General features: G+C 38.0%; 1 protein-coding gene across 21 annotated transcripts in view; it reads left to right on the top strand.

Annotated features, from left to right (window-relative positions):
• The window catches only part of LOC100113758 (AP-3 complex subunit mu-1), an 835,720-nt gene that overhangs the window by 357,146 nt on the left and 455,152 nt on the right, over nucleotides 1-23,422 (top strand). For 19 of the 21 annotated variants that reach the window (XR_004228391.1, XR_004345113.1, XM_032601272.1 and 16 more), the window contains one exon: nucleotides 1,632-1,795. The exons of the other annotated variants lie outside the window; for them this stretch is intronic. Coding sequence is in view for 13 of the 19 variants with exons in the window: in XM_032601272.1 (XP_032457163.1) it covers nucleotides 1,632-1,795 (164 nt within the window). In the remaining 6 variants the exon portion in view is untranslated. The remainder of the gene's footprint in view (nucleotides 1-1,631; nucleotides 1,796-23,422) is intronic. 21 annotated transcript variants of the gene reach the window in all.

The raw sequence follows: 23,422 nt of genomic DNA, 5'->3' as shown, positions 1-23,422 counted from the left end.
GTCTTATAGTCGAGAGAGAGAATGTGTATTACAGCGCGGTATAGTCTGACTTTACGAACGAGAGTGTACAGTGTAGTATAGGCGCTTAGAGTATAGTCGCGAGGCATGCGCGATACGCTTGCTCTCGCGTGAGCTTGTCTGACTGTACAAAATCGTCGTAAACCAATAAGTTAGCATTATATAGCACTTCGATACCTATGTTTGAGTTGTTTACGAAACTAGTTAGTTTCAAAGGTATTAAGCTTCAAACATTTTTTTTTCACCCTATATACTATGAATCTTTTTTTTTACGTGACGCGATAGCTGAAGTAAAAAGGCAATGATCAGTTTAAAATTTTGGGTTCAGTTAGTATTATATAGCATCTTGATCCCATTCTTTGGGTTGTTTATGATACCAGTCAATTTCAAAAATATTAAGCTTCAAAATTTTGTTTCTTACCCTGTATACTTTGCATAATTTAAAACTGTATCGCTTATATCTCTAGCGTCCTCACAGTGGCGGGTGGGTTAAGTAATTTTAACTTCAACGTGCGGGTACATGGCAATTGGCGTTTGCGGCTACCTCAGACATACTGCCGTCTTGCGTCAGCAACGCCGGCGGTGCGGTGCGTATACGGCTGCCCTCCGGTACTCGAAGCCATCGAAGGTATGATCCACGAATATACGGAGGATATACTAGGGGTGTGCCAGCGGTATACTGGAAGTACCCGAGGGTATACTGATGATATTCAAGGATATACCGAAGATACCCAAGGGTGACTGAGTGTATTTTGGGCTATCTTCATAACAGTTCGGCCAACTCGACAAATTCCCCCACATATGTGATAAATACTATATACTAGACGAATGCATGTGCACCTACATTCAATTAGCTATGCGAGCTATGCGAAAGAAATATGTGTGAGGAAGAGGGAGAGGGAGAGACAGAGGGAGGGACAGGGAGGGAGAGGGAGGGAGAGGGAATGAGAGGGAGGGAGAGGGAATGAGAGGGTTAATTATATATACATGTAATTAATTCAAAATAATTTTATCCATCAAACAAAAAAAACTTGATAGAATCATATATAAAGTAAAAACAATTTTGATATAATAAAAATCTTATGTTGCTGCCATGTAACAAAATAAAATTATACTTGAAATCGATTTACAAGCCATACGCTTTCAAACAATAAGTTATAACTACCGTAGTAAAACATGATTGACATACAGTATTCAAGGTTTCTTTACAATAAGAGTATATTTGAATAGCAGATTCTAATGGGTGTTCCTCTAACGCTCGCTTCACAACATCATCGTCAATCTTATGCAATTTCCTTTTTTTTTTGGCCGTGTTGCTCATCTTCTACTGAAACAAGTTCAACCTCTTCCTCCAGCTCAATACTTATTCCTTTATTCTCTATCGATTGTGTAGGTATCGAATTTTCCAGGACTTCGGTATCCTCAGTGGTAGTTTCTATTGAACTTGAATCCGATTCAGCATCAGTTAACTTAATATTTTGTGCTTTTTGATCTATATTTTGGATCTGTATAAGTATATGACTAAATAATAGAATTAAAAAATCTATTTAAAGATAAGCAAATTAAATTTGACTACAAAATTAAGTAATAATTGTTGTACTTCTGACTTTCAGAAAAAAAAACCGTGCAAATTCTCGGAATATTTTTTCAAGCTCAAGCCTCATATCAGAAATAGAGATGAATTCTTGCAAATCGAATCGACTATCAATAACTCGGCGAGGACTTCTGTGTCACTTATCTTATTATCTGGAAGGAAATGGGAAGGATATCATAGGAGGTACAACTCCGTACTATTTATTTACAAATGCATATAAATATAATTATTAATAAATATGTATTTGCAGTAAAATAATTCATGAAATTGAGACACAATACATATGCACATACAGTTAATAAATATTATATAACAGTACAAAAATTGGCATTTACTCCATATGCACCATGATTTTAGATTTTTAATGAATATATTTATTCACTACAAAGCAATACTTCTATCAGTGTAGATTCTTGATGCATCTCTTTTATTCAAAACCCTCTGGATCTAAAGATATCAAGATTAACATTTTCTTTTTTTAAATATTTTGATTAAGGCGGATCGTCTGAACGTGTCGACCTGCTGAGTCATCCTTAATTATGTTCGGACAACTTGCTTTCGTTCCTCTCCTGCTTTCTCTTTGATGACTGACTCCGTTTTCTTTCTGGCGCTCGTTTTCGTAAGAGTCATTTCTTGAGTTTTTTAGTACGGGTTATGCGGGTCCTTTTATAGGCCATGGAGAGAGCGGGAATCGAGCCGCCGGGTCACATTCATACTTGCATACACTTATAATATAATGCGCACGCCGCGCCGCACAGTGGGAGAAAATGGACAAAATTCGAGCCACGCGTCATTTTTAATCGTAGAGCCATGATTTTTTTTTAAACTCTTTGAAAAAGCATCAAGTTTAAGCTACAGGTGCAGATATTATTGTATCACCTTCCCCTAAACCCATGCGTCACCTAGAAGCCACGCCTACTAAACCACAAGCAGGCTAACTAGCCTAACTCTGGGAACAGCGAGTTAAATCGCTGAATTTTTTCTGAAAATAATAAAGCCACACACCTTAAGCCAGCTAACCACCTAACCACTCACCCCCTACCCCTAGAAACCACGTCTACCAAACCACAAGCAGGCTAACTAACATAACCCTGGGAACAGAAAGTTAAATGACTTTATTTTTTCTAAAAATAATAAAAACCCACTCCACAGGCCAGACCGGAAACACGCAGAATCGTATAACTACGTAATTCAAGACATTATTACAAGTAAATTAGTCACATTATTTGTTAGCTGTAATTGTTGAATGAACTGCTATTAGTCATCTGCGTTGAAACAGATTTAAGCCCCTTTACCACATCAAGGTTGCCATTTAGCCATCGAAAAATCGTATGATCAATATTTGTATGTATTATACTATAATCTAATAAATTCAACAATAAACATTTAACCATTAAGCACTCGTATGATCAATAGATTTAATTATATTAAATTATACTATAATATAATCATTCTCAAGTAAAAAATTCTGGAAATTTTTCACGATTTTCCCGTGTTAGCCGCCATTTTATGTGCTTTTACCTTTTTTTTCAAAATTTAAACTGTGACAATGAAGTTTAAGTCTCGAGGACACGATTTCTTCGCTCTAAACATTAAATCTTAAATGATTTCAATGTGAAAAATCGACATGAATAAAGATTTTTTTTTAAACCATGTTTTATTGCTTGTGGTTTGGTAAGGGTGGTTTCTAGGGGTTATGCAGGTTAGGGGGAGGTATTTAGGTTATTAGCTTGCTCATGGTGTATGGTTTAATTATTTTAAGAAAAAATAAAGCGATTTAATTCGCTGTTCCCTGGGATAGATGAGTTAGACTGCTTATGGTTTGGTAGGGGTGGCTTCTAGGGGTCGCATGGGTTTAGGGGAAGGTGATACAATAATTTCCGTACCTGTAGCTTAAACTTGATGCTTTTTTAAAGAGTTTAAAAAAAAATCATGGCTCTACGATTAATAATGACGCGTGGCTCGAATTTTGTCCATTTTCTCCCACTGTGCACCGCCGCTCGGTCTATATAGATATAGACGCGTGTTGCGCGCTCTCCTCCCTTTTTTGCTGCTTGCTGCTGTTGCCGCTGGCTGGCTCGTGGCGCTGCTGTTGTACTGCTGCTTTAAGCTCAGCTGTCAGCTGTGACGCGTAGCTTCGTATTTGGAATGGGGGAGCATAAGATGCTCTTTTTTTAATCTAAAATGTTGTTTCAGATAGTATTTAATATTTATAAATTTTTTGCGGAGCTTGTACAGCCCGTTTCTCAACTGTCGCTTTCTCGTATGTCGACTTTGCTCGTCTGGATTGTAGATACTTTAACGGACTTCAATTTTATACATATATTTAAAACACAGGCATCTTCTAGACTGCGTCGTGTTCGTGGCTGGTCTGCCGTAAGACGGGAGTGCAGTAATTGCGACTCTCTCTCCGTTCATTTTTTCAAAAACATTTTTGAATTAAACTTCAATTTGCTATTTTACTTCTCAAAATAAAAAAATTTTATCAATTGCATGGACTAGTATAGCTTCAATATTAATACCAAAAGGAATGACCAGTCATAGAACTTTTCGCTTACTTATATTTGACCAATATAAGAATCTCGTTCTTGCAGTTTAAATCTGATAAACAAAAGTTACGAGAAGCAGATTTGATCATTTAGGATGAAGCTTCTATGATTCCTAAAAAAGCTCTGGAAATAGTTGATACAACTTTACGTGATTTACGTGATACTAAAATTCCTTTTGGAAATACATTAATAGTTTTAGGAGGAGACTTTCGGCAAATTTTACCTGTTTTAAAGAATAGTAGTAGATCTATTATGCGACGGAGTGACCGTCGCGGTAGAAATTTCTCTCTCTCTCTCTCTCTCTCTCTCTCTCTCTCTCTCTCTCTCTCTCTCTCTCTCTCTCTCTCTCTCTCTCTTCCATGCTACTCTCTGCCGGGGCTGTACTACTCTATGAGTTGGTACTAATAGAATTGGAAATCTGTTTTGTAGAAAGGAGAGAGAGAAATAGCAGTCGGATGATTTCCACTAGTTCCCGTCGGAAAGAAAGAGAGAGAGAGAGTAGCAGACCACGCCACGCTATACTGCGTAGCTTCACCACCAGCCTTACTACTACAATCCCGCTGGTCCACACCTATACACTACGTGGAAGAAGCCAGCGTAGCGCCGAACCAACGTGAGTGAAGAAGAGAGCAAACCGCTAGGAGGGGGAAAACCGTGTCGTGCGGACCCGCTCGAAGCTCACCGATAAGCCGAGCGTGTGTGTGTGAGAGTCGTTTTAGGAGTATGCGAATTATTTAGCCAGAATGAGATAATGTAATTTGCAAATCGAAAATTATGTACTGAATGAAGGAGTGATACTGACTCGCGAAAGTTTGTTGTTTCTGAGCAAAATGTTCTGTCAGAAAGCTTGTAAAACAACAATAAATTTAATGAAGTATGTATAGCGCAAGCGCGCAATTGTATGCGAGACCTCGTGTCGAAATTCGCCGACGTGACTCGAACACTTGGGTACGAGACTTAGAAGAAAGCAGTTGAAGATTTGTAGAAAATAGATTAGGTTTTGCAACGCAGCCTGGAGCAGACCCCCCGATAGTGCCTAAAATCTAAGTAGTTTTTTCTATTGTTCGCGACGAAATTTTCAGAGCACGAGACATCACCAGTACGAGAGGAAGAGATGTTTTTGCCGAGAAAGTTGAGGTAGAGAGTGAGGTATCGGTATGCCTGTTTCGTAGCCGTACTGCCGGGTATTAGATTTGCTCTAGTCGCAAAGCCATCGTATTTAACCGTCGAGAGGTTAGTTTGTCGTGAAAGTGTATCATACGAATATAAGTTTGCCGCCGAATATCAGCTGACGTTTCGCTGTGACGCGCATAGTCAGTTACAAATAAAATAATTGTGATTTCAGTGTATTAAAATAAAGTGTCATAATTTTTCTCCCGACTTTATCCACGGCTGAATCTCCTCAGAGATAAGAAGTCTCCATTAGCCGGCAACGTGTTAGTGAATTATGTCTAAAGTTAAATTAGGTCGACCTGGCGCCCGTTTAATAAATACGGTCGGGCGATATTGAAGCCAGTATTAACGAGTGAATGGCGTAATCTCACGCCCGGATTTCCCCGAAAACTCCACCGTTACAATTATTATAGGAGAAACTATAAAATCATCATACCTTTGGTCATACTTCCATATTTTGAGATTAAACATAAATATGCGTTCACTTAATAGAAAATTTTCAAAATTATTATTAGAAGTTGGAGAAGGAATGATAGAAGAATTTAAAATTCCTGAAGAATATAAAACAAATGATATATGTTCAAAACTTTTGGGTCACAAGTTTTATTTTTCATTGAATAGCGTAATATACTTACTTACTTACTTACTTACTACTTACTTCTCACAATGAATATACTTATTTTTTGAATAATAAAATTTTAAATCAAATGGAAGGAGAGATAAAAATATATTATAGTATTGATACTGCAATTTATAAAGGTGTTGATAAATCTGACGATAATAACCCAATTTTCTGATCGAAATATTAAATAGCATTCGTGAAGAATTGCCACCTCACGAACTTAATGTGAAAATTGGGGTCATTGTTATGTTAATAAGAAACTTAAGTATAACTGACGGTTTGTGTAATGGCACGCGATTAAAAGTTACTAAATTTAAGTATAACATTGAAGCCAAAATTATAACTGGGGAAAAATAGGAAAGAAAGTTTTAATACCTAGAATAACCTTAAATACCGAAAATTTATCTTCATTGCCACTTATTTTATACAGAAAACAATTTCCTTTAGTCTTAGCGTACGGTATGCCTAACAATAAATCTCAAGGTCAAAGTTTCGATAAGCTTTATCGAAATGCGAAAATCCTAATCAATTACACAGCCCCACAATAAAAAAAAAATTGTAAGTCCCAAAAACTTGACCACGGTACTTATATGTTTTTGGGATCGCTGAATCCGAATCCAGGGTCATTTTAACCCCATCAGATCTTAAGTCAAGGTCAAATAGGGGTCAAATGATCAAAATACATTAAGAAGGTTTTTTCGGGCGCTGAATCCGAATCCGGACTTATTGCAACCCTATCAGGTCATGGTCAAGGTCAGTTGAAGGTCAAATCATAAAGATTCATAAAAAGTAAAATCAAACCATGACATTTAGGGGTTTTTGGGGTCGCTGAATCCGAATCCAGGGTCATTATAGTCCCATAAGGTTATATTTATGGTCAGTTCAAGGTTAGTTCAAGGTCATGGACGTAAAGAGAGTGAAAAAAATAGTTATAAACTGAAAAAATGCAAAAGGTAATGTAAACCATAAAGCAAAGAACAATATATATGCAAGTACAATCGTATCCTTTAAAACTATATCATAGTTTGCTGCTCCTTCATTTACTTTAAATTTGTTAGAAGTATATGCAATTCAATAAAATACCCGTAAAAATATTAAGCCCATTACTTTTTTTTATGGTAACGAACTATTTTATTGTCAAATGATCTACGAAGTGGATTACGCTTCCGCTTCTCCGATGTTGATGGTAGATCTCTTTTTAACGACCAACAGTAATCTGCTAACATATTTACGTCCTATCTTCCTTGGTACCTGCGCTCCATTTCCTTGATATCTTGGTGAAATCGCTCTCCCTGCTCTTCGCTGTAATCACCTAGGTTTTCTGGAAACTCATCAACATGTGAATATAAAAAGTGTAATTTTAGATTCATTAGGCAGTCTTCATTATCGGGTGTCTTTCTCAGTGTAAGTCCCAAGACGATTGATGTTGACTATCTTGGGTTTGTGTTAAGGTCTTATTTCCCAAAAGGTTTCCAAAGTCATGTTACAGTAATCTTCATCTCACTTGTATCACTTGTATTTCCTACTTGATACGAACGGATATGAATATGCTGTTTGTTTGCTCCCAGGGTACCTCCGCGTGGTGATGGTGGGAAACGACCGATTCTTTTTTTCGGTCGGCTAAACCCCTGGGTGAAGGCTTTAGAGCCGTCATGGCAGACAAACAGCAAAAAATTACGATGCAGGGATTTGGAACCCCAGTATCGGTGGCTGGTCAGAGTGAGCAAGCGGGCCCGCAGGCGTCGTCATCGAGCGACCGCAGCTCTTTGTTAGTGGGAACCTGATTTACAGGTGACCAGTAGTGACTATTGTGCCTATTTAATTGACCTTCACTGCGAAATATAGCCTCGTCAGAAAACATAACAAATCTGAAAAAATCTGGATCATTTTGTAAAACCCTAAAGCATTGTTTTGGGTTTCGCCTAAGATCATTATCATATCAACAATTTCATTGGATTGATAATCGCCCATGTTGAAAATTTTGTTTATAATAAGAAAAATAAGAAAAACTATTTTATTTACATTCACTCTTTATTGAAATTGACACTAAACCAAAATAAGAAAGTGACAACAAAAAAAGGAGGAATTATCAAACTGTACAATTTTTAAATCAAATTTGTAACTTCTTATTTTCTTACGTTAAGACATTGTGATTTAAATTGATAAAAAAGACAGCGTGAGAACAATCGTTACAATTCATATTAGATTAAAGAAATTCAACTTAAAAAAAAGCATCTAAACTGGAAATGATGCACTTTGGCAAATACAATTATTAAAAATTTTTTTTAATATTACAAAAGCAAAATGCTGTTTAATATCTTATCTTAAATAATGTATTTTTTAACATCCTACCTTTATTGTTTAACCATTTTTTACGCTTTCGAAACGTTAAACTTTTACTTGACTCTGCTTCGACCGTAAATGAATTGACAACATTGATTTTTAACGTTCCATTTCCCACTCCCATTAAGAACTCAGATATTTAAAATTATCATGTTTACTTCAAAATTTACTTTTGACCACTAAAAATTTGTTAACGAATGTTAAACAAGCATCCTAGTGAGAGGCAAGGGGACTCACAGTAAACAAGCACCCCAGTGAGAGGCAAGGGGACTCACATTAAAACAGCACCCCAAACATAATCCTAATACGTCCACGTCGTTGTTCCTGGGTAGCGCTGAAATTAGGGAAGTATTTTGTTTTCAAGGTAAATATTTTCATGGTCATTGTCACATTGGGTTTGAATATTCATCATAAAAGTACATTAACTACGATTATTCTATCAGAAAATGCGATTAAATAGCAATTACAGTATTTCTTAACATTTGACCTTGAAATGACCTTGTGAAGGTCATGAAAAAATTTTGAAATACCGTTTCGAACGTAAAATTTCCTGTTCTTTTCGAATCTGCTATCAAAAATAGGGGTTCCTATTTAAAAAAAAAAATTTGACCTTCAAATGACCTTGAAATTTGAGTTCAAGGTCAAAACTAATTGCACAAAAAGATGCCCCCCTTGATCCTGGACAACTTTCATCTGAACAATTTTTCTGTTCATGGCTTAATTTAGGAGTTATTAGACTGGTTTGATTAAAATGGCCCACCCTGTATACTCTTTTCCTAATACAAACATTATTCTTAACAATATGTATTATATTATTTCAGAATCTCTTGTAACCTTGTTGAAATAATTTTTCCATTCTTTACTTTTTATCAGGAGTCCTCGTTTCACCCTCGCGTCCTTTTCCCTTTCCTACCCGATTTTTCCAACAGGCCCATCCCTTTGGGTCTGCGTCAGCGCCCTCTATATCGGTCATCGACCTATAGCATCGCGTCCTTCCGCTTGGTTCCCGCCTCTTCCGGTCCTCTTTCGCACCTTTTATCCCTCCCACACTACTCTTAGCCTTGCCGATTTTTCGTTAGATGGCCCTCTCTGTACCGTTTTCAATTATTCTACGCGTTATTTATATGTTTGTAAAATTCATATTTTGTAATAATAGTATCATTATAATATTCTGCCTGCTATTTTTAACTAATTTTGTATAACATTCATTTTTTAATTGAAATCAAATCGTAAAATCTGCACGGATAAATAATCATTTTACGCCGTGGTCGCCAACTTTTTATCTAACATAATAAATCTATGTAACTATTAAACTAAAAACTAATCATAAAATTTGTACGAGTATTATTTTAAGTTTTACTCCGCGAACACGTGCTCTTACTCTTGAACTAAATAAAATATGCACAGCTGTAGCTTAGTATTTTCAGCTGTCCATACTTTACATGAATTTAAATCTTCTACATTATTTAATATAAATATTCTACTTCAAAAATAAAAATTTTATCCACGGCTTCGTGTTCTACGGCGTAACATAAGCATAGTAAACAAAATTTCTCCAGACATTTCTGGGTTTTTCCCAGCTGCGCACAAATTTTATGGTAGGGCCGCTGCCCGCCGCACCGATCCCAATCGCTATGCCCACGCTCGCTCTTAATGGCCTCGGACTGTCTAACTGCGCTGTCCGGACGCTCGCTTATCTACGGTAAACACAAACACATTTTTTTTTTTGAAATGCGCGCAGCTGCGCACACTTTATTTTATTTAATATTTTTTTTGTTTTTTTTTAAATTAGGCTATGACGTAACATAAGCTACCCAGTGAGTAACAGCTCCTTTTTTATCATTGAAATTTATAATTGCAGTTTCTTGATAATGACTTTTATTTGCAGGTAAATTATTTCTCATGAAGACTCCTCAAAAATTTGGAATTGTTAATAAGCGCGCGTAGTTCAGTAAATCATAGTCAGTCAATGGACGATGTGGTAAACGTATTACGTCAACGAAGTTTGTTTTTTGTTGCATACTATTCCGCTTACTTTGTTTCAGACAGATGCCATAACCTGTTTTATGAGGTTTTAAGTAAAGTTGTCGGCTGTAACCGCAGCGAGCTTCATGCCTCTCGGTTCTGAAGGCGCCATCTCGAGGTGGTTTTTGGAAAAAAAGCCCCACCTCTACTCTCAACGCTTTGGCGCCGCGCCGTTTTTCGTCGCTGTCCTTCTCCGACTCTTGTGCTGTGCACATCAGAGAGATTTCAGAGAGAAGTACAACGTACGCCGTGTTTCTTTTTTGTATTAAGACATTTAAAAATAAAATCAGTGTGCACTAGTGGAAGCAGATAGAGAGTCTTAAATTCTTCGCCGTGAACTCCGCCTAATCCTCACCTTCCAAAAGAAATTTAAATCCAACAAAAGTCCCTTTCCAAGTGCTAACATTTCTATTTTTTTATTATGTCGTTTTTGTTCTTCAATTTGCTGCTTAGCAGCATTTGCCCTATTAATATTTTGAGCGATGCCTGCAGCTCCTCCAGTGAACCTACAGCACTCAAACCAGCAAAAATAGGAATTAGAGCTGGAAGAAAACCACCGACCTTAGGTACAGTAGTACACGTGGAATGTTGATATTTGTTTTTCCACATGCATTTTTTATATGTTTACGCGCTACTATTAAAGCTGATTTGATTGAACTACGTAAATTATTGCTAGGAATAAATGATTTTGCAGTAGATTTGATCACATTTTTCAATGCTAACAATTTTCTTTTCTTTGTTCTTCTCTTTCCACTGAGTCCCATACCTAACTTTGATTTTACTTTCATGATGTTTGAAACAGCAAAAGCAGCTGCTTTTTCACGTAAATTAGCGTCACTAGTGGTCACTCGTTGCCACGCTTTTTTCGCTAAAACTCTATCAGCAACATTTCTTGCCTGAATATTGTTAGGATTCTCTGAGTAAGCTATATCATGTTCTTTACATGCAGCGTCTAGAAGATTTATCCCACGATCTCCACGTGCTAACCTCTTAAACAGTTTCGTGCCTGGACCACAGTACTGATAACCAGGCAAATGTACTTCTATAGGTAACTTATTTATTAAGTTATTTACAAGACCCGATCCGTTATGGATGATCATCACTCTCGGAAAGTTTTCTGTAAAATGACGTAATAATTATAAATGCATGCTTTTATACTTCTATTTAGTCAGTTGGAACTGATCTTTAAAACAAGATGGATCTGCAACACCAATCACTAAAATTAACGGTGATCAATTTCGATACACTCACTGAATCAAATTCTAAACGTTACAAACGACATGGAAACTTACTTCCGGATAGCATTCGAGCTGTCTTTTGCGGTCCATCTAATCGTGGAAAAACAAATGCTTTATTATCTTTTATAATACATCCGAATGGTCTCAAATTTGAAAATATATACGTATATACAAAGTCTCTAAATCAGTCAAAATATAAATTTCTCGAAAATGTCATTGAACCACTAGAAGGTATACAATACTTACCTTTTGGCGAGCACGAACTTGTTGTATCACCTGATAAAGCTCGAGCAAATTCTATATTTGTCTTTGACGATATTGCATGTGAAAAACAAGATAATGTCAAAGCGTTCTATTGCTATGGGCAGACATAAAAATGTTGACTGTTTCTACTTATGTCAATCGTATGCACAAGTTCCAAAACATTTAGTTCGTGATAACGTTAATTTATTAATACTTTTTCGACAAGATGATATGAATTTGAAACATGTATATAATGATCATGTGAATACGGACATGTCATATCAAAGATTTCAAGATTTGTGTTCGTCATGTTGGAATAGCAATCACGGCTTTCTTGTGCTTGACAAAGATTCAAAAATTAATGATGGCCGTTACAGAAAAGGTTTCGATAAATTTATAATAAATATACAAGGCACGGAATAACTTTAGTATTCGACTGTGAGACTTGTAAGTGACAAGATGGCTGATTTTAATCAACACATTGCTGTGCTGCGAGAAGTAGAGAAAGCTCGTAATGCTATAAAACGAAAACACACTTTTTTAAAAAGTCAGAAAATAGATTTTGAGAATGCAGTAAATGATTCTGTTAAGCTTATTGTTGAACCACTGGAAAAGTTGATACATCTGACAGAGACAAGTAATCACCTGAAAGAGAAAAGTGAACCAAAAGTAAAAACTGGGAAGGAGGTAAACATTTTTGTACGGATACTGGATATGATTCTAGAAATTCTAGGATAATTGCGTAACAATTTTATTCAAAAAAATACAAAAATTCTAGAAAATTTTATCGATAAAAATTTCTATGATTTATCGATCTTACCGCTTCTGAAGGTCAGAGCAGACTAAGCTCTAAAATAAAATATTTTGGCTATTTATAAAAATGGTCATGCATGCGTAGACTTCATTGATAAACAAGAGAAAAATTTAATGTAATTTTCTATTATGATTTTCAGCTCACGCATTTATCTAAAAATGCTACAGCTATTTCACAAAATTTGCTTTTCAGAGTTTCAGCTCAACCACTTATTAAAATGCTGCAATCGTTTTATAAAATTTTCTATTATTTTTTTTTTTAGCGAATGCATTCATTATACCGCAGTTGTTTTAGAAAAATTGCCTTTTATGATTTACAGCACATGCATTTATTTCAGTCTCACTGCCATTTTACAAAATTTTTATTATTTTTGATTTGAAATTATTAATTTCATTATTCCATTTATAATTGTAATATTTGTTTGAATACATTATTTTTAGTATAGATTTTGTACGTGCTTTTTTTAATTCATTCTCTTTTATTTTTGCATGATTTAGTAATAAAATTTTTAATATATGCTTGTGTAGAGATTTGCCGTGTGGTAAAATAATAAAAAATAAGTGTATGGAATTTTAATGTAGAAAATATCCGTGTAGAATTTTTTTGTGTAGGACAATATGTTTTTGTAGGGTTTTTTTGTGAACAGTTTGTTCGGTGTCATTGCACTTAATTAAATTTTCAATAACATCAATACGACTACCATGTCGGATAACTGATAATATTTGTATAAAATCTTCTGAGACAAGTAAGATTTTACCACCAAATATTTTTTTAATATTATATAAATCTAAAGACAGTCGACAGCTTTGAAGGCAAATTTTGATGTCATAGATACTTTATTCCATATTATAATTTGTACTTCTTTTAACATTTAACGATCCTTTAAATTAGATTTTATGTTACATGTAGTGTGTAGTTCTGTTATATTAGGTGGTAATTTAAATGTACTGTTTTTCCATTGCGTAATAAATTTGCTGCAATTATTGGATCAATAATCCATAATTGCGTAATAAATTGCGGCAATTATGGAATCCGACAGTTTTTGGTAGTCCACTACAATGTTGAGTAAATAACTTTTTTCACTTCCGCCATCAATGAAAATACATTTTTTTTCTTCGCATTTTAAATTTTCCAACACATCAAAAATAGTTTTTTGTTTATCGTTCAACAAATCTACTTTAATTTGTAAGTCATTAAACCTTACAGTTTCGATGCATGATGTTGTTGTTACATTATGTGTGTGTGTTTTTTTTCTTTTTTTCTCTCTCGGAGAAGAGGTGTTAGGGAAAATCTTAGAAAGACCATAGCGTGACTTGGATTGTGGGGTCGTCGGAACAGTCCCATCCGCAATGTCCGCCGTGTGTCAGATTCACACCGACTAAACCCATCCTTTTTACGGCCAGATGAAAAACACCTAACCGTACCAAGGAACGCCCTCTTTGCCTTTATCGACCCTCGGTAAAGGCGCACCTAACTCCATCTTCTGTGCCCTTGTTCCCCGCATTACGACCGTCGAGTAGTGCTTCGCGGGGGGGGGGGGGCGAAAGGCTTTTACGCCCTCTTCTAATTGATGTGGTAGTCATCATGTTTCTTCTTTCTGCGTCGTCCGGGCGTCTGCTTCTTTTCGCATCGTCCGGTCATCTGCTTCGTACGGCGTCGTCCGGCCATCCTATGGACAGCCTCAACCACGACACGGCTCAATAACCTTCGTCTAGCTACATTTTTATTCCGCTATTTCGCCCTGTCTTTGCCTTCTTTTCTCCTCGCCATTTCTAACCTTCTTGAGGATTGTCCTTACGTAGTTGTTTATTTTTTTAGTTTTATATCGCTGACTATTTCCAGATGTTGTTTGAAAGTTAATCTTGCATCGATGGTGATGCCTAAGTGCTTGATGGTTGGTTGAGGAGCTATCTCATGTCTATCTACCGTCAGTTAGATTTCCGCCATCTTCTTCCTGCTAGAGATAAGAATAAGTTTCGTTTTGTGGCTGGCTAGTTCCAGACCCGTCTCCGTTAGCCATTCGTGTATTATACGGGTCGCCTCTGCCGCTATTTCTATCATCTCTTCTTTATGTTTCGCTACTACTACTAATGCTATGTCGTCAGCGAAGCCCACGACTGTTCCTCCTTCAGGTAATTGTAGGCTTCGTACCCCATCGTATATAATGTTCCACGTAAGTGGGCCAAGCACTGACACTTGGGGTACGCCTCCTGTAACTTTATCTTGGTACCGTCCTCCGTCTCATATAATAAGATTCGGTTTGGCCGAATTGAATGCATTTTTGACATCCAATGTAAGTATGGCGCAGTACTTCTTTTTTTCTCCCTTCCATCTTTTCCCCTCTATCGCTGTTTGCGCAATGTCGATCACTAGGCTAACTGCGTCCAGGGCTGAACGATTCTTCCTAAAGCCATATTGATTTTCCGTTAATCCACCTTTTCCTTCTATAAAATGATCCATTCTGACGCAGATTATGCGTTTCAGGGTCTTACCCGGGGTGCCCAACATGCAGAGCGATCTGTATGATAAGGAATCCTAGGGTGGCTTCTTTCCTTTTGGCAGTAGTACGAGACGCTGTTTCTTCCAGTTTTTGGGGAATGTTCCCTCTTCCAGACATGCATTGTACAAGTCTACGAAGACCTCTGAATGAGCATGGATGGCATGCTTCAATGCAATATTGGGAATGCCATCCGTCCCTGGGGTTGTTCTTGTTGTTTCCTACCCTTCTGCAGGCGGCTAACAATTCCTTAATCGTGATCGGTGGAACAGCCTCTTCATTCGCACCTCTTTCGATGACAATTGGCTCTTCCAGTTGCCTGGGGAACAGTGTGGTCACTACCTGGTGTAATAGTTCTGGGAATTTTGGAGGAAGTACGTAGCTTCCTTTAATCTTCTTCATTACTATTTTGTAAGGTCGACCTCAAGGGTCCTGTTCGACCTCATCCTGTTGTTCTTTAAGGCACCGTCGCTTGTTTTCGCGGATTGTCTTCTTAAGCTTCCTCATACCGTCCTTCATTTCTTGTCCGCGGGCATCTACTATTTCCCGGCCTTTTCCGGTTTCATAGTATTTCTTCCCGCCCGTTGTTTTCTTCTTTTGGTCCAGTGACACTCGCTGCGCGCACTCTCAACTTTGTCCCACCAATATACTGGTGGCTGTCTACAATTGGGCACTCTTCTGGGCATGGCCGCGTCATAGGCTCGTATGATATTACCCATCACCTGTTTCGCCTTGCTGTTCGCCGTCCCTGAGAGTTGCAATTCTTCCAGTGCCAGTAGAAACATCTCCTTATCATAGGATCCTTCGTTTTCCAACCAACTCTGTTGGTCCTTGTACTCGCGCTGGGTTTCTGCTCTGATTTTCTTACCTCCATTATTATGGCCTGGTGATCACTATTTGTGTAGTGTTCACTCACGGTCCACTTGTGAATTGAGCTAATAAGGCAACTACTAACAAGGGTCAGGTCTACAATAGATCCTGCGTCTCCTCTTCTAAAGGTGTTAGTACTACCCTGATTAACTAACACCAAGTCCAGGAGAGCAGATGCTTCTAGCAGTACTCGTCCTCTTTGGTTAGTCCTTTGACTGCCCTACTCTACGGCCCATGCGTTAAAATCACCTGCGATAATTACTGGCTTTCTTCCCGTAATATTCTGCAAGAGTCGATCTAACTGCCGCACGAACTGTTCGATCGGTGCATTAGGTGAAGCATAGCAGCTGTATACGTGTATTCCTGCTATCTATGCACGAACAAATCCTTCTTTGCTGGTCAACATTTTTTCCTGGAATGCCACGTTCCCACATGCCCAGATCGCTGCTTTGCCAGTGTCGTCTGTTTCCCACGATGTCTCGTCTAGAGCCCTGTATGGTTCACATATAATGGCTACGTAAACCTCCGCCTCATGAACGTACTGGTTAAGTAAATCCTGTGCTGTCTCACAGTGATTCAAGTTCAACCGCACTATCTTCATTATCTTTATTTCTTCAACTTCTCTACTGCCGCTCGGTATACTGGGCATGTGTAGCTGCCAGCAGTATGGTCACTTTTCTCTGTTGCTCCTCTTTCTTGGCAGAGAACGCAGCTCGGTTTGTTTTTACAATCTCTTGCATTATGTCTGAAACGGTCACTGACTCTTCTCGGTCCGTAGCGCGTATGAGATTTTAAATATTTTAGAGAAGAGCAGTAATCATTTACTGATCTACGTCCGAATTTTGACAACAGATAATAAATAGGAAAGTAATTATATACAGGGTGACCCAATTTAAACGGGCACCGCTCATAACTCGTCAGGGACAGCCACAATCGAAAAAATGGTAGAGACCAAAGTTGTAGGATATCGAAGGGGCAACCCGATGGTGACCTTGGATTTGACCTTGAACGCGTTTTTCAAGGTCATTTGAAGGTCAACTTTGGATTTTTAAATAGGAACCCCATTCTTTTATTGCGGGAATGGAAAGAGCGGTAAATTTTACGTTCAGAATGGTATGTTCGGTTGCGGCACTGAAGGTCATCGCAAGGTCATGCAGCCAGAATGAAACCCCGCCTACGTAATTCCTCTAGCAACGCCAAATTAAAAAAATTGGTAGAGACCAAAGTTGTAGGATATCGAGGGGACAACCCGATGGTGACCTTGGATTTGACCTTGAAATGACCTTGTAGGACTGGCTCAAATTCGAGGTCACAATTCTCCCCCCCCCCCCCTATACAACAACTTTGGTCTCTACCACTTTTTTTTAATTTGGCGTTGCTAGAGGAATTACGTAGGCGGGGTTTCATTCTGGCTGCAGGACATTGAGATGACCTTCAATGCCGCAACCGAACATACCATTCTGAACGTAAAATTTACCGCTCTTTCCATTCCCGCAATAAAAGAATGGGGTTCCTATTTAAAAATCCAAAGTTGACCTTCAAATGACCTTGAAAAACGCGTTCAAGGTCAAATCCAAGGTCACCATCGGGTTGCCCCTTCGATATCCTACAACTTTGGTCTCTACCATTTTTTCGATTGTGGCTGTCCCTGACGAGTTATGAGCGGTGCCCGTTTAAATTGGGTCACCCTGTATAGTAGTGTATTATTATCATATAAGACTGGTCCGGGATACCAGGTAGTGGAAATTTATTTCAATAATAAAAGTTTACATAACAAAACAAATATATTTAAATTATATTTAAGGATAAGAATATTGCATTAATTGTTGCATATATTCTGTGTCACATGATATTGTATGAATAAATCCGCTTTGATTTTTACAAATAAGATTTTAAGTACGTACTTAAATAATTTTAAGTCGTTTATAGGCCATGGAGAGAGGGGGAACCGAGCCGCCGGAAAAATCACATTCATACTTGCACACACTCATGCACACCTATATACAAAAATCATTTACACACTTATAATATAATGCGCACGCCGCGCCGCCGTTCGCTCTCTACTCCTACTCTCATTATAATTGCGCCGCTGCGCTCGCCGCTCGGTCTATATAGATATAAGCGCGTGTTGCGCGCTTTCCTCGTTTTCTTGCTGCTTGCCGCTGTTGCCGCTGGCTGGCTCGTGGCGATGCTGTTGTACTGCTGCTTTGAGCTCAGCTGACAGCTGTGGCGCGTAGCTTCATATTGGAAGTGGGGGAGCATAAGATGCTCTTATATAATCTAAAATGTTGTTTCATATAATTTAGTATTTAATATTTATAAATTTTTTTTTGCGGAGCTTCCACGGGGTGTTACATGTCCTTTGACTCCACATTTGTAACAATGGTTACTTCGATCCTGTGTTACTGTGCAGTTTTTGCCGATATGTCCAAATCCTAGACATTTATAGCAGCGAAGTGGACGTGCATTCTGCTTTATCTCTTGTATTCTGCATACTACCCAGCCTATCCTGATTTTCTGCTTTGCGATCATCTGCTGAGCCATTTTTGGTGGCATTAGAATGACTGCCGTCTGTGTATTGCCATATGCCTTGCGCACAGACTTTACTGTCGTTGTTTCCACTGCCTTTGAGCCGCTATCTTGAAACTCCCTCCGTAGCGCTTCCACGATGTCCTCCTTAGTGGTTAGAATATTAAGATCCTTTACTTCAAAGACTTCTACATCTTGTAGGGTTCTTACGGTGACACCCTCTTCTAGCACTTCTTGCGCCGCTTGTTGAAGTTCCGTTGACTTCCCTTCCGATGTGCGTTTCAGTTCCAAAAGTAAGTCATCAACCGCCGTTTTGCGTATCCTATTTACGTTTCCCCTAGCATCTTCAGTTTTGGGTCTGCTTTTATCGTTCCCAAGATATCAGCGTAGGACTTCCCGTCGGTGGCTTTTATATTTATGGTGTTTGTATGATTTTTATACTTATGGTGTTTGTGTGACGTTCTAATACATAAAAAGAAAAGTTCAGTTGTCCACCAATAAACAAAGTGAAACGGGCATGGCAAGTTAAATAGTAATTATCTTGAGAGTTGCTTCTCGCTTCATTACGATTAAATATGATAAACTTGACTTTGTTTGATTGATCTCAGTTCTTTTCTATCTGTAATTTCGTTGCGGAATATATCAAACTAGCCTATCCTTTTACTTTTTCAAAAGTTAATTTTTTTTAGAGATTTTAATCCATTTTTGTAAATTTTTTGGAGTATTTGATATTCGACGTCGTAAAAATAAAATAAAAGCATCTTTAACCCTTTGACCACAGCTTTTTTGTAATATTTTTATCACTAATTGTTCTGATATACACCCCTTTTGAATTATTTCTACACCTAGACACCGAAAACCACGGTGCAAACCACCTAGACCTCGTCATCGGCCACCCTGTACACCTAGACACCGCCCTTGAAAGCTTTTATACCTAGACACCAAAAACCACGGAGCGCACCACCTAGACCTCGTCATCGACCACCCTGTACACCTAGACACCACGTTTAAATGATTTTTACACCTAGACACCAAAAACCACGGGGCGAACTACGTAGACCTCGTCACCGGCAACCTTGTACACCTAGACACCGCTCTTGAATGATTTTTATACCTATAATATAAACTCTTAATTTAATAGGACGCCGCAGTAATATTTTTTTGTATGTAACCCCGCAATGATATGAGGAATGTGAGTATATGTAAAAAAGGTGGAAAAGCAATTCCCTATCATTTTTGATGCACAGCTAACTTCACCGTCCTTTCACACTGGAGGCGGCTAACTTCACCATCCTTTCACACTGGAGAAAAAAATAATGATTTGAGTAAATCATATACAAGATTGTTTATATTATATAAATGACAGCGTTTTTTGGACAACTTCTATTAAAAATCACTGATTAGCACACGAATGTAATAATATATAAAAATTACTTAGAAACAATTATGGAAAGTATCGTTGTTCTTAAAATTAAAATCTCGGATACCAATATAGAAGTAAATAGTGTCGCGAGCACCAAAGCTTCGTCTGCTTCTCAAACTCGCCTACGTGATGACGGTAGCGCCACTTGATATCTTTGATAATCTTTTGGATTTACTAAATACATTTTCCTTAATATAGCTATATGGATTTTTTTCTTTTATGCCATGCTTTTAACTAATTATCAAATACATAATGTATTAGTATTTACACTGAAAGACTTTCGGCGTAGCGACTATACCGTAACAGGAGCAACCGAAGCGCCGCAAATTGGAATAGCAGATACTCCGTTTCGGCGCAAAAAACTTGGCAAAAGTAAATGTCATACAAAGCATAAATTCGGGTGTATCGAATATATTAATGATAGAATTGTTAGAAATTCTTGCTTAAAGAACGTTAAACAGCTAAAGCATTAACATTTTAACCATTTCTAGCAAAACAAAAGAGATTATCTTAAGAAATATTGGTTTATAGCTCATGAGAGTGTTTTGAGGTTATGTTATCTGCTAAATAGGGCTACGACTAGATGGAGCCGCTGCTACACTCGTCGGCGCGTGAGCTACGCCGAATTGGAGTAGCTGTTACTCCGATTGCAAGAGTAGCGCCTACTACCACGATTCGGGGCACCACAGGACCTTAAGGAGTAGTAGCTACACCGAAAGTCTCTCGGTGTAGGAATACAAATAATCTCGTTCTTCGCTATCTATTTGAATTAATTTAAAATATGCTGTTAACGTAGTTTCTATATTTCATTTAAATTATTTCTGATTCATTTCCTTTTTAAAGTAAACTTCTTGCTGATGTTTATCATGGATAGCCAATCACTTTATAGCATGTGAAATTTGATATAAAACAAATTCTAATAATCTATGCATTGCTTCTGGGGGACATGCTACTGCTTGATTTCATCATATTCGTATTCAGTGTTTCTAATATTTTTATTTTCATTAAGACTACTGTCACAATTTTCTTTAGAATTCATTCCTGCATTGCGTATTTTAATATATGCACAGTCGTGTCCTCTATAACAGTATTTAATTAAGTATTTGATACAATGTACAGTGGAACACATTTCTACGTTAATATGAAAATTAAATATTCACAACAAATAAGTGTTATATGGAACAACAAATCGGTTATCAGCATCTTTATTACAATTTTTACCTTGTGTAGTGATTTTTTTTTGTCATCCTTTCTTCGCTTATATGATGAATATCCAGAAAAATTAAAAGTTGTTTTTTTATTATAACTTTTTGGAAAGTTTTTTGTACATTTTTCTGTATCTTTATTCATACGAGGAGAACACATGTTTTGTTCTCCACAAAAACGATGAATCATGCATTGTTTTATAATATTATGTAATTTTGGATTATATCTTCATTTGGAATTTCTGCACCTATGATTTCATTAAATTTTTTAGAAGTACTAATTTTATTATTTTTATTATTTATCATCGTTTATTATTTATTTAAAAAATAATAAGATATGCATGTGAGGAAGTCCCCTCTTTTAAAATTCGATAACATAAGATTAAGTTAAAGCTTTTCAGAAAAAAAAACACTTCGTTTAACGACCAATTTCTTAAATTCTTGAACTTTTTGTTAAAATACTTTAACAACAATATCTGGTCTATCAAGTACATTTTTATACTTTTTAAAATATTTTCAAAATGAGTTTTAGAATTAAATTTTACAACATTTTGATAACGTCAAATTAACTGTAATTGAAAATTCAAATCTTACAAATGTATTTATGAAATATACATATTTAAAATATATCTTCCTATATTATATGATCATTTTGGCTAGACTCCCCCCACTGCTCCCCACTGCCCCTCCGTCACATACCCCGCCCTTCAACTTATCTGGGGTGGAAAACGATGACATTTCGGAGCATACACGAAACGGAGTCAGTCCGCGAGAATACTAGAAGGGTTGTTCTCATTGTTGCGGTGGTACCTCCTCTCATCCTTCCTCTTGCCCCGAAATAATCCTACAGCTGCAGTATTACATCATCTTCTGACTTCTTTCTGCCTCCACACCGGTCACAACACTTCTCTTCGCTTCACCTTATCTCTCCACACTCTTGACTCCTCGCCACGATCTTTGGCTCTCTACCACTTGTCGTCCTCGCTACAAGTCTCGTTCGTCGTCTTGCCTCCCTGTTGTGGATTTCCTCGAGACTGCGCAGGATCTGCAAGAATTCGGCGATCGGGTCACCCCGACGCCTAATCTGCGTGTCCTGCTGGTCCCTCGGCTTATCTAATGTCGTTTGGCCGAACATTGGTAGAAACCTAGCTCTTAATGTTCCAGGCTGCGGTGTTTGCATTACGGAATGTCCCGCCGTTACTCGTTTGCCCGAGGTCACAGCGTTAGAGGACTTTCACGCCTCCTAGTTGCGCTGATTACGTTGATATTCGCGATGAACGCGCGAAAATTGTGGGCAATTATTTAACAAAACTCCTCGCCGTCCACAACTGTAGCAAAAGTCCGCTTTTCGAGGGTGGTTGCAGGAGTTCACTCCGTGGCCTGGCTACCAACAGTTAAAGCAGTGGAAAGGTAACCGATCAAGAGCGGAATCGGTAGAAATCCTCTCTAGATTCCCAAACATTATTCCATCTGTTTTAATAGAAGCGACCCTGCGGTGGCGACTGAACCGAGAACAGGGAGTACTGTTCGGCCAGAGGCCGCTAACAAACCGCTTATCACAGCCTTCGGTGATGCACGGCTCGTCTTTGGAAAGCGCACAAAGTACGATATTAAACCGCGTCGCCTGTCCTGCAGTAACATCGTGAACGGCAAGAGTTCTAACTCGTCAGCTCGCTGTGCAGCATCTCTCTTCGCTGCTCTCCAATAAACACACACGAATTAGTAGCTCTTAGCTCGCTTCTTCGAAGGACCGCGCGGTGGCATGTAGCGTTTTAATTCACTAATATGCGTATTTGAGAGTCGCCTAGAAGAACCATCCCCTTGTCCTAAGATGTAGACAACCGGGGATTTCACCGCGATAATAGATGGCAAGGAGGGGTAGTGATATGTTTTACGCCGTAGATATCTAGCACTTCCTTTAATTGATAGTTATTAAACTCCTTTCCATTCTCCGAGAGAAAATATTCCGGGGTTCCCTACTCGAATAGATACTTAAAGCGAGTATTGCTTTGCCGGAACTCCATGAGATCCGCAGCCACCACCGCCCACGGCCTGTTTACTATTTTCTTTCCCATCAACCCTTACGCTTCACTCTCTTGTACTTTTGGCAATCCTTGTACTCTTGAGCCACCCTGTCGTACGTGATACCCAATATGGCCTGAGAATGGTGTACAGCCATTTCTCTCTCTCTCTCTCTCTCTCTCTCTCTCTCTCTCTCTCTCTCTCTCTCTCGTGACAGCAGACTTCCACCACTTACTGTCACCCTCTCTTCCAGTGCA

This window comes from Nasonia vitripennis (genome assembly GCF_009193385.2).
Source record: "Nasonia vitripennis strain AsymCx chromosome 1 unlocalized genomic scaffold, Nvit_psr_1.1 chr1_random0004, whole genome shotgun sequence".
NCBI classification, from domain to species: Eukaryota; Metazoa; Arthropoda; class Insecta; order Hymenoptera; family Pteromalidae; genus Nasonia; species Nasonia vitripennis.
This window is presented reverse-complemented; position numbering and strand designations above follow the sequence as displayed.